At 28.4% G+C, this 12,332-nt stretch overlaps 2 protein-coding genes across 6 annotated transcripts in view; both read left to right on the forward strand.

The window, feature by feature from the left end:
- LOC108732950 (phosphatidate cytidylyltransferase, photoreceptor-specific) overlaps positions 1-587 on the forward strand; it is a 6,122-nt gene extending 5,535 nt beyond the window's left edge. For both annotated transcript variants that reach the window (XM_025980119.1, XM_025980117.1), the window contains exon 7: positions 243-587. In XM_025980119.1, the coding sequence (XP_025835904.1) occupies positions 243-458 (216 nt within the window). In that variant the 3' untranslated portion in view covers positions 459-587. The remainder of the gene's footprint in view (positions 1-242) is intronic.
- Positions 588-1,774: 1,187 nt separating this feature from the next.
- LOC108732948 (phosphatidate cytidylyltransferase, photoreceptor-specific) lies at positions 1,775-6,458 on the forward strand. Of its 4 annotated transcripts, none has more exons than XM_018463955.2 (8): positions 1,775-1,796; positions 2,081-2,177; positions 2,375-2,596; positions 2,935-3,111; positions 3,172-3,531; positions 3,587-3,739; positions 3,810-3,941; positions 4,023-6,458. In XM_018463955.2, the coding sequence occupies exons 2-8, from the start codon at positions 2,112-2,114 to the stop codon at positions 4,260-4,262; spliced, it is 1,350 nt and encodes a 449-aa protein (XP_018319457.1). In that variant the 5' UTR covers positions 1,775-1,796; positions 2,081-2,111; the 3' UTR covers positions 4,263-6,458. The 4 variants fall into 4 exon arrangements, with proteins under 4 accessions (XP_018319457.1, XP_018319461.1, XP_018319460.1 ...); XM_018463959.2 differs by lacking the exon at positions 1,775-1,796 and adding an exon at positions 1,885-2,041 and having other exon boundaries at positions 2,090-2,177; XM_018463958.2 differs by lacking the exon at positions 1,775-1,796 and adding an exon at positions 1,885-2,037 and having other exon boundaries at positions 2,090-2,177.
- The last annotated feature ends 5,874 nt before the right edge of the window (positions 6,459-12,332 follow it).

The following is a 12,332-nucleotide window of genomic DNA, read 5'->3' on the forward strand; positions in this document are numbered from 1 at the left end:
ACGATTTTCCTGCTTTTCCATTTTTACGAAAACCACAGAGGCGTCTTGTTCAGCGTGCTGTCAAACCTACACTAGCAAGGAGATCGGGCTGAAACTATAGCTACAAGCTATCCAAGGATGGTACTATAGAATGTCACCTCAAGGTAGGCCTAGTGGCGTCATCTCTTGGTTAGGCCGGAAACTTATCAATCCACCCTCGTACTTAACAAGAAATAAAATAGTTAGTTATTAATGTTTTTTAGGATTTCGGCGATGCAATTCCTGGTCACGGTGGTATAATGGATCGTTTGGATTGTATGCTATTAATGGCCCTTTTTGTAAACGTTTATTTCAAAACATTCCTAAATCATGATACTGTACAAAAGATGTTTCACCAAATTCATAACTTAAATGCAGAGCAACAGCTACAGTTGTACCGAATGTTGCAGGAATCTCTCCAAAACAAACATCTACTTTAGGCAAGCTACAATATTTTCAGTTTTATCTAAATACCTAAAGGTAGTTAGGCTTTCACGGCTGGCATTATCTGAATAATGCTTGAGATTCGGGCTTGACGGTCGTGGTCTAGGATTGTTTTTCTGTCGGTGAAAACACCATGGTAAACATTTGGTATTCTCAAGGAAAGTAGTCCTTTGCTATGGTTGTACTGAGACTCAGAGTAACCACAGCCTAGAATTTTTCGCCGTCGCTACATTATCTAAGGGTGTCAACCGCAGTAGTCGAATAAACACTGCATTAGTGCTCTCACCGACGCGGAAATAATCTTAGGCCACTACCTTACATGCATTCTTTATTGTCTACATTTATTTTCATAAAGGGGTCATTTAAGTATAACGTATGCACGTTTAAGGGTATGGGAGAATAGGAAACAAAAGTGACTGAGAATGTTTTTTGGTTTCTTATGCATTTGCAATAAAACATTGTTACATATATAATGAATCTGAAATAGGGAGTTGGTGTAAATTACTAAAATGTGGTTTACCTAATACTTTAATGACCCGAATTAATTTTTCTAAAAGCCAATCAAGTCAAACGCTTTAAATTGTAGTTTTAAAAAGCGCAATCGTAAATAACTCTGTGATAACTTTACATTTTTATAAGCAACGAAATTTATTTAAAAGTCAATTACTAAAAGCCTTTTAAAGAAGTCGCATATCCTGTTTAATGTTATTACTATGATTATTTAACAAACATTTTAATACATTTGTTATTATATTATTCATGAAGTTATCAACTATGAAAGTTTTAATTACGGTATCTTAATTTTATACTAGTTAATAAAGTATTTAACTAACAGGGAAAAGTCAATTAATGGTTCACTTAGCTATTATACCTTATGAGCGTGTATTAAAATTATAAAAGAATTTGTTTTTTACATAAGTAAAAAAATACTATTTGTGAGTACAAAGACATACAGCTTTTATTACCGTTCTTCAAGAGTATTTATATTTTAACTGCACCGCGGTGATAGTGGTATAAATAATTTACCTAAAGTAAGTTATTAACAAAAGTTACCTAACAAAAGAAGTTGTTTTAAAATGTTGTTGACTACAAAAGTTTCAATAAATTCTTGAGTAAGAGTTTATTGTTTTATTGAATATCATAAAGTACACATATTATATAAAATTACAAAAATAAAACCAGAAAGCCATTTGGGATTCCAAACAAACATTACACATTCATTACATTGCAAGTAACAAAAACAATATCTAAGTTCTGTAATTTGTGGTTTATCTGTAAACTACTGAATAAATCTTTTAATGAAATTTATATTCAGTAGTTTACTAATATTAAAGGTAAGCTATTGTGATTTTAACTACTAAACTTGTGAAATTTGTTTCCATTTTTGAAAAAAGCGAATTTAAATTATTATTTTTCGAAAATTGAATTGTAGATTTTCAGCTGTCAGATGTTTGTATTTCTTACTTAACCTCTAATAAATTCCTCACGTCACAGCTGAAACTTCAGTTTTATTGATTGTTTATACAAATTGAGTAGAACAGTGAAATTGTTACTTTCTTGACGTGTTTTTTTCTTGTGTGTAAGTTAATTATGATTTGAAATAATCCGTACAATTTAGAGGTTTCAGAATCTCATAATAAATACAAAAAATGGCAGAATTACGAAAACGCCACGAAACAGAAGATAAACGTATAGAATCAGCAGAAAGTGATCATGTAAGTTAAAATTAGCTTTGTTTAGTTTATATTAAACGTTTATAAATAAACAATTTTCCACAGTACAATAAAGTTCAGGGGTTTCAACGTTTTTAATACAATATGCCATTATTAAATATTTTTTCTTTTACTGGACTTAACTAATCATTTATTAATCTTATATTGTAGTTTTTAATTTAAATGTGTTTCTTTTTCAGATTGACAGTGAAGATGATAAACATTTGGATCCAAAAATATCTACAAATCTATCTGATACCATCCCCAGTGGTACAAATAAAGCCCCCTTAATATTGGAACTTTTGATGAAAGGTTTGCCAGACAGATGGAAAAATTGGTTTGTGAGGGGTATTTTTACAATTTTGATGATTTTCTTCTTTGGTATAGTTATATACGGAGGCCCATTAGCTTTAATGATAACAGTAAGTTAATTCTATAAAACACAAAACTGTCAGGTACTACGTTCTTAAAAATAAATGTATAATTCATACTTAAATGCATAGGTCTAAAGTCTATATTATCAATGGCCTTTGTATAAAAGATATTTTTTCATATTCATACTGTTGTACCTTTCTACAAACCTTTACAATCTTATGTTACTTGTTACTAGCTAAAACCTGTTTTATTTGATAATTATGTGTTATTATGTGATTATCAACCAGTTATAATGATATACAGCAATTTTCAGTAAGTACATAACATCTTTAAGAAATGCCCTTGTTTGTAATATATATCAATTAGCTACTGTTGTTTATTTCAGACACTGATAGTACAAGTAAAATGTTTTGCTGAAATAATTAACATTGGACATGCTGTCTACCGCATTCATGGACTTCCATGGTTTAGATCTTTGTCTTGGTACTTTTTAGTTACATCAAATTATTTCTTTTATGGAGAAAGCTTAATGGATTATTTTGCTTTAGCTATTAACAGGACTGTAAGTCTGATGTAATTTGAATACTGATCAAATAGGAAATTAAAATAAAAACATTTGCAGGATTTCCTACGATTCCTGACAACCTACCACAGGTTCATCTCCTTTTCACTTTATTGTGGAGGATTTGTGTGGTTTGTTCTTAGCCTCGTTAAAAAGTATTATATTAAACAATTTTCCCTGTTTGCATGGACCCATGTTGCATTATTAATTGTCGTGCTACAATCTTATTTAATCATTAAGAACATTTTTGAGGGTTTGATATGGTTCATTGTGCCAGTTTCAATGATAATTTGCAATGATATCATGGCATATGTGTTTGGGTTCTTCTTCGGAAAAACACCGCTTATTAAACTCAGTCCGAAAAAAACTTGGGAGGGATTTATTGGAGGAGGAGTGTCGACCGTTGTTTTTGGTTTTTTGGTACCTATTTAAAAGTCTATTTTGGGATATGATATTTATAATTTATTATTTTAAGATCTCGCATATACTTTGCAAATATCCGTATTTCGTATGCCCAATACAATGGAGCGATAACGAGGGACGTATGACAATGGAGTGTACTCCAGGACCCCTATTTACACTTACAGAGTATGAAGTACCAACGTTTTTATCTGGTGTATTGAAATTAGTGAGTTTTTTATTCTATTTTGAATTATTTTTGATGACTATATTTATTTTGTTTTTTCTTTTCTTTTCAGTTTGGTTTCAGTAATTCCATTTACTTGTACCCTTTTGTACTGCATTCTTTGCCCTTATCGATTTTCAGTAGCGTCATTGGACCCTTTGGTGGCTTCTTTGCCAGCGGATTTAAGAGGGCTTTTAAAATAAAGGTAAGATTGTATTTATAATCGACTTTTAATAAATGACTTGAGTTTCTTGGACATTATTTAAAGAAATTTTAATCAAAATAGGATTTTGGAGACGTTATACCAGGTCACGGTGGTATAATGGACAGGTTCGATTGCCAGTTTCTGATGGCAACATTCGTTAATGTGTACTTTACAAGTTTTATTCAACACGATAGTCCGCATAAATTGATGCATCAGATATTGTACCTGAAACCCGAGCAACAGCTACTTCTTTATCAGATGTTGAAGGAGACGTTACAAGACAGAAACGTCTTGCAACCTATCGAAGATATCGTTGTCTAAACATTTAATTCAAAACGAATCTGTGCCATAGATTGTGCTAGTTAAATGACATATTTATTTTTGGTATTTTTTACCAGTTACGTTATCAAGGGATTTTTTTTATTGAGGCGGTTAGTTTATTTGCGGGGACGCGGAATTGATTTTTTATGAATTTATATTTTACCTTTTTTGTATACATGATCGTATTTTTTTATTTTTTACATATTTATTTAATTGTTACTCGAATATTTGACTGCTTTTTTAACCAAACAACAAATTTAAGATATAATACAGGCATATTTGCTCATGTAATGCTTTTCATTTGGAATATGACAAATTAGAAATATTATATGTGGGTGAAACTAAATATTAGCAACTTTTTAGATTATTAACAAATGCAGGTTAGAAATTAGTAGGTCAAAAAAAATTATTATTTCTTTGCTTTTTAAAAATTAAAAAAAATGTTCTAAGGTTTTTTTTAATTAAAGTGTAATTATTTTTTTAGTACATTTTAATGAGTAAAATGAATTTTAAAGAGGTTTTATACATATAATATGTCAAAAGTCAAACGATTTGGTTTTAAAATGTTAATTAATTTTATATTATGTAGAAGTAATAAAATTAGCAGATCGTTTGTAATTTTTCAAAAATTATCACATATATTACTAGAATACAAATGAAATCCTTTTAGAATATTTGTGAGAGTATTTGCAGAGGTGTTGGATCAATGGTAATTGTTTTAAATCTTGTTAGGGACCTGCGTACATACAGGGTGTCGATATATTGAAAGTAGTGTAATGGTCCAGCATAAAAAGTATTTGGTAATTGTGCAGATTATAGGACCTCATCTCGGATTGAGAGGTGAAGGTAGATGAGCTTTTAGTTGGAGGGGGGGGTATTCGTGAAGCTGTAAAGGGTGGAGATATAAATTGGAAATGTTGAGGGGACCGTCGGTCATAGGGAAGTAAATAGATAGTAATAGATATAGTAAATAGGAGAGCCTAGGGATGACTTTGTGGAATATTAAGTGAGGGTGGAGGGTTGGAGTCGTAAAAGATCTAATCTAATCTAACCTGCACAATTATCGTTTATTGTTTATATTATTTTGAAATTTCGCATTACAGATTTTTAATTGAAATTTAATAGAAGATATACAACTATGAATATTTTTTCAATGTGTTTTTTAAATCAAATTTCTGTGTTGTCCTGAATACTTTTTAAGTCAACATAATTTTTTAAGTAAATAAAATTAACTAAATGGAAACTAGCGTCTAAATAGAATTGTTGTTCGAATGTCTACTTAATGACTTATTATTTTTTGGAAGGAATTGAATGTAATTTCTATTCTATTATTTTCTGTGATACAACGGTAATTACTTTTAATAATTGATAATTATTATTACACTGTGTAAGATGCCATAAATCGTGGAAACATAAATAGATGCAATTAGTTAAAATATAAAACATTTTACTTCTTTTATGGGAAATATAGTATATTTAAATAATAAAAGGCACGCCCTATTCTCATATAATCATAATTATATCTATTTATAATGTTAAGAAAGTAATTATAAATAAGTGGTGATAAGAGGCATTTTTAATTTAATTAATGTAGATAAAAATAACTTCGTGGTATTGTGTTTTTGTCTCCTATTTAAATAGTTTTTAAGTCATCTTTTTAATGGAAATGTATGTGAGTATATAGGTGAGGTATGAATTCTTCAATATTAGGGTTGTATAGTATATAGTAAGTACTCGATAGTGTGAACAGAATAAAACAACAGCTGTTTACTTTACCGAATTTTTCAAGTTAACGAATGTTAAACGTAATAAGTATGTAGATATGTGTCTATAATTAGCAAAATAATTATTACATATAAATATCGGTTTTTAAGGCCAATAGACATTTGGTTTCTAGGAATGATGTTTTAGCATGTTCACGGTATACAGCGGTCTATCATAATTAATATACATATTACTGTTTATATTATCGAGTATTTACTGTATTTTATGGTTCTCGGTGTACCATGTACGGTAATTATTCTTTCCTACAATTTTTATGCCAAAGAAATTATTTAGTCGGTGCAATTCCTCTAATTTAGTTTTCAGTTTTAATGCTAAATGTTATGCATCTATAGTTGTGAGTAAAGTAGTTTTCGATGTATTTAGAGGCAGAGTAGATTAAATAATAAATTATTAATGTCTTCGTCAAACCTATCATGGTTATTGTTTTTATTTCAAAGTACCTACCAGTACTTATTTTTTTAAAAAAGTGTGTTTTTAATGAAAATTTAACAGTAATTTATACTAAATAGTCATTTATTCTTGTGTTCTCTTTAAAAATAGTATTAACTATGAAGACCCTTACAATGTTATCTTTATGTTGTAACCTTAATATATAAACCTAGAAAATTTTGTGAACTTTTACATTTAAAGTATTGCAATCATATTATTTTATTGTATGCTTGAATACTTATGTGGAAATAAATAAATTAACGCACTATAACAATTTGTATCATTCCATTACGATTTAAAAACTATAAACGTGTTTTAAAATGAGCATTTAATGTGAAACTATACAAAAAAGTTTTTGATGTGGAAAATCTTTTAGCTGGTGTAGTGGTATAAAATGGTAAAACCTAATCAAGTATGGTAAGACGGACGACGCTCTTATAAAAATGATTTTTGGTTTTTTCTGTTTTTCTAATGTGGTTGCCACAGAAAAATATGATATATAGGAAAGGCACTTTAATTATAATATCAGAGGAAGTACTGCTTTTATTTGCTAATAAAGTTCAATGACAAGGTCAGTGGAATAAATAACTGTGTTACTGTAATTACTGTCGTTACTTGACCTCTCTATTGTATCTTGTCTGTCTGTAGTTTAATAATAAACAGCTAGTGTAAATATACAAAATAGTTACACTGGTTGGTTATTTTAAGGCATTAAATTTACAAAAAAATTAAATTATTATGAAACTAATATTTCATTGATTTATTGTTAGTTTGAAATATAGATGCATAAGAAAGAACACGGTAAATGCATCATAAATGTAGAAATGCAGTTTTGTATCAATTAAAGGAATGCATAAAAAATGTATTTTTTATAACTTAATCCAGAAATATTGATGGAGTTAGATGGGTTGTCTAATTCTTGTTGATTGACGATACGATATAGTTTTTAAATAAAAAAACCCAAAATTAAGCAAAAGATTTAAATAACTTTCTAAATCATTAATAAAAAACGATTTAGATATTAAATAACTATTAAGTCAAGGAAATCTTTAATTTTATATAAAATATTAAGCAGGTAAATAAATTAATGTAATTTTAATTTGGTTTTTATACGAAGATATCAAATACCATTATCACCTAGACACCATTTCAAATATAGTTTTTTGCTTACTCGTAGACTAATTCACTTGTTTATAATAATACTTTAAAATTTCATTTAATAAATATCCGTCTTTTTGAAAAATTTTAATGGTTAATAACCATTCAAACTCAAAAAATACATTTAAAAATAAAATGATATTTGAATTTCTTATTTTATTATTTTTTAATGAACTTTTGTAGTCTGCAAAAAGTGAAAAGCTTTTGTTCAGATTTTTATGTCTGTTCTCTAATTTTTTTAAGACGGTGCTCTGGAAACGAATATTGAAAAACATCCCCATATACATGTAAATAATTTAGTAAAACAGTATAAGCCAATAAATAAACTTTTACGTACTTAACTTAGCTCAATTAAAAGAATTTTTATTATCATTGATCAGTTACTTTCACTTAAAAGTTTCAAGAGTAGATTTTATGCGAACGGCCCTGGATTTTTACTAAATATGTTTCGGAAGCATCCATGCCTTTGTTCGCAATGTTTCTTGTGGAAGTAGGTCGCATCGAAAAGAATGGATTACATCTAGCTAAAGGTCCTAACTAATTAGACGCGGCTTTAAAAAATTGTTTAGCATTAACTGACTTGCGCTGCGCGCTGTATCGCTCGGTGATTTACCGAAGAAGAGAGACCAGCGGAAAGTACGGAGGGGCGAAAAATATTAGTGATTCTGTTGTTGTGTGGGGGTACCGTTGGCGGGTAATGGTGAAATTGAATAATAAGAGTGGGAATGAAAATCTCTCGATGGCAAACCTTTGACACTAAAGTGTTATTATCTTCTGTGATGGTCAAGTGACAATAGGGTGACAATTAATTTTTTATTAATTAGGATACAGCGCACAATTTTGTTTAATCACTTATTGACAGGTGAGATTATTCTATTTTAAAATTATTTTTTTTGAAGGGGTTTGAATTATTATTTTAGGAATATTTGATTCATTGGTGGGTTTTTAGTTTTAAATAGTTTGTCGTATATACTAAGTGATAATGCCTAACAATTTTTGGAAAATTTTCTTTCACAAATACTAAGTTTATAAATAAATTCAGTAACAATTATTAAGAAACAGTTTTTACTTGATAATTTAAATTAGTGTACTAGAAGTACAAAATGGTAAATATGAATTTAGTCTAAACTTTTCCTCAAATAAAAAAACTTAAAAACTGCGTATCTAATACGGAAATAATTGAAATAGAACAACAAAAAAATTTATACTGCATGAAACAATAGACAATAAAGATCATTAATAATAAATTCAATGTAAAAATTAATCATTAAACTTCTTATCACGAATCAGNTTAATATAATTATTTAAATTTCTACATAAGGAAGAAGGAGAGGTATGTACCTACATGTAAAAAACAGGAAATAAACAATTTGTATATTTAGACATGTATGAATGAGAAATGCCACACAAACCGTGTAGAATTTTACGCACATTATCTACTATTTATTACGTTATTTATTTTTTCAGTAGGCGCATATATTTTTACATTTTACAAATGTAGTTTTAAAGAGTTTTAAAAAAGTATGTTGTAAAATAGTAATTTATAAAATTGTGTTTTTAATGAAAATTTAACAGTAATTTATACTAAATAGTCATTTATTCTTGTGTTCTCTTTAAAAATAGTATTAACTATGAAGACCCTTACAATGTTATCTTTATGTTGTAACCTTAATATATAAACCTAGAAAATTTTGTGAACTTTTACATTTAAAGTATTGCAATCATATTATTTTATTGTATGCTTGAATACTTATGTGGAAATAAATAAATTAACGCACTATAACAATTTGTATCATTCCATTACGATTTAAAAACTATAAACGTGTTTTAAAATGAGCATTTAATGTGAAACTATACAAAAAAGTTTTTGATGTGGAAAATCTTTTAGCTGGTGTAGTGGTATAAAATGGTAAAACCTAATCAAGTATGGTAAGACGGACGACGCTCTTATAAAAATGATTTTTGGTTTTTTCTGTTTTTCTAATGTGGTTGCCACAGAAAAATATGATATATAGGAAAGGCACTTTAATTATAATATCAGAGGAAGTACTGCTTTTATTTGCTAATAAAGTTCAATGACAAGGTCAGTGGAATAAATAACTGTGTTACTGTAATTACTGTCGTTACTTGACCTCTCTATTGTATCTTGTCTGTCTGTAGTTTAATAATAAACAGCTAGTGTAAATATACAAAATAGTTACACTGGTTGGTTATTTTAAGGCATTAAATTTACAAAAAAATTAAATTATTATGAAACTAATATTTCATTGATTTATTGTTAGTTTGAAATATAGATGCATAAGAAAGAACACGGTAAATGCATCATAAATGTAGAAATGCAGTTTTGTATCAATTAAAGGAATGCATAAAAAATGTATTTTTTATAACTTAATCCAGAAATATTGATGGAGTTAGATGGGTTGTCTAATTCTTGTTGATTGACGATACGATATAGTTTTTAAATAAAAAAACCCAAAATTAAGCAAAAGATTTAAATAACTTTCTAAATCATTAATAAAAAACGATTTAGATATTAAATAACTATTAAGTCAAGGAAATCTTTAATTTTATATAAAATATTAAGCAGGTAAATAAATTAATGTAATTTTAATTTGGTTTTTATACGAAGATATCAAATACCATTATCACCTAGACACCATTTCAAATATAGTTTTTTGCTTACTCGTAGACTAATTCACTTGTTTATAATAATACTTTAAAATTTCATTTAATAAATATCCGTCTTTTTGAAAAATTTTAATGGTTAATAACCATTCAAACTCAAAAAATACATTTAAAAATAAAATGATATTTGAATTTCTTATTTTATTATTTTNTTTGCGGCGGTCTCACCCCCATAAAAAGTTATGGGGGTTGAAAGTTGGTTATTTTGACAATTTTCATACACTATAATTCAAATAAAATTCAATAAAAAAAATATTATCAAGCGAGTGGAGGTGGGGGATCGAAAGAGGGTGGTCACTTGAACAAAACCCGATAACCTAACCTAACCTATTGATAAAGATATTTAAATAATGTTTTATATAACTTTCTCAATATTTTTCCATTAGTTTTACCTTTGAATATTGTTTAAGAATGACTATATAAATATTTCCATGCCTAGAAATGTATAAAAATTGGCATATTTATTAACTTTGAACCCCTATAACTTTTTATGGGGGTGAGACCTCAACGAACTTTTTATGGTATAGTGGTAGGGAGACCTCCTCTTACGATCCCCCCCATCCCAACCCCGAAGGGGGTGAGGGCCATCATCTAGACCTTTACCCTATTTTTAATCACTAATCCGCAAGTAGCTTTGACTGCTACTATAAAAAAGTGTATTAAAATTGATTGTTGTCTTTATAATTAAAACAACATTGCAAAAAAAATATATGCACCAACTACTTTTGACCCACAAGATATCGATCTGTTTGTTTTAAGTTTTCACAATCTTTTTTTAATGACCAGATCAATAATATTTCTTGCAACGTTAAAAAATTGCGTTATATTATGGTTATTACCGAATAGAAGTTTCAATGTTCTTTAGAAGCGCTCTGCCATGGTGATGGAAACCATGGTCATAAAAATAAATTTAAATATATTCGTATGTTAAAATTGCTTTCGAAATGTCACCATTCGCAAGGTAAATAAAGTAGCATTGCGACAACTTTAGCGCGTGTGGCAATAGAATAGGATAAAAAAGTAATCTCTTTATGTGATTATTAAAATTATACGTATTTTAATTTCTTCAGGTGGAAGCCGTATTTATTACACCTGAAGATATCACAGCAACTAGTCGTGGACTAATTAATTAGCATTGCATTATTATCTTTAATTAATCAAAATAATTATGCAGATAAGTACAAATTATTATAATACACATAATAATTATTGTGTATCTACATAATTAAAAAACCTAGAAAATTGCTTTAATAAAATTAGGCATAAAAACCTAAAATGTACTTCCATTTCATTCCTATAATTAACATATTAAGATTTTTCAATCCCTTTGAATTATTGGCAAAAATAAGTGAAATCCGGCCCCCTCTAACTTGTCACTGTCTTAAAACGATGTAATAATACAATGTTTGATAATTTTATGGATGAAGAGACCATTGGTTGGAGGGGAATGTATAGCATTGTATAAGATTAAAAAAGTGTTCGGATTCTGGAAATGGAGAGGTGGGGGAAGGGGGATGGAGGTGTAAAATGGAGTATTTATCTAGAATCTAGCGATTGCAGTGTTTTTAAAACAATATTAAAAACTAATTTATCTTACGATTAGTTGATCGTTTGCGTGTTAAGTAATTTGTAATTTTCTATTATTTGACCCACTTTTCGTAATCTTGCGAAAAAGTTGCTGTATTAGGATTAAAACGTACCTACCCAATTAAAGTGTATACTTATATGTATACGGTTATGAAATAAATTATTAAAACTAACCGACAGATTACGACAAGTGTAATAAAATATATAATAATACAAGTATAATACATTTAAGTGTCGAGGTACCAACATCATTTATAGTTTGTTTAGATATTGTTTTGCAGTTTTTGGTGGTACTAAAAATTTATTTGTAGGTATAAAGAAATGTAGGTAATAAAATTGGTTTTTATCTTTTGAAATTTTATCTAGCTTTGATTTCTTAGGGAGTTGTTTTTACGGAAAATTATACTATTTAATATTAATTAATAA

Source organism: Agrilus planipennis, unplaced genomic scaffold (genome assembly GCF_000699045.2).
Source record: "Agrilus planipennis isolate EAB-ADULT unplaced genomic scaffold, Apla_2.0 scaffold22, whole genome shotgun sequence".
NCBI lineage: Eukaryota > Metazoa > Arthropoda > Insecta > Coleoptera > Buprestidae > Agrilus > Agrilus planipennis.

Coding starts and splice junctions, on each gene's coding strand:
- LOC108732948 (XM_018463955.2), top strand. CDS start 2,112: ATGGCAGAATTACGAAAACGCCACGAAACAGAAGATAAACGTATAGAA. Junction 2,597..2,934: donor CATTAGCTTTAATGATAACA/GTAAGTTAATTC, acceptor TGTTTATTTCAG/ACACTGATAGTACAAGTAAA. Junction 3,532..3,586: donor CCGTTGTTTTTGGTTTTTTG/GTACCTATTTAA, acceptor TATTATTTTAAG/ATCTCGCATATACTTTGCAA.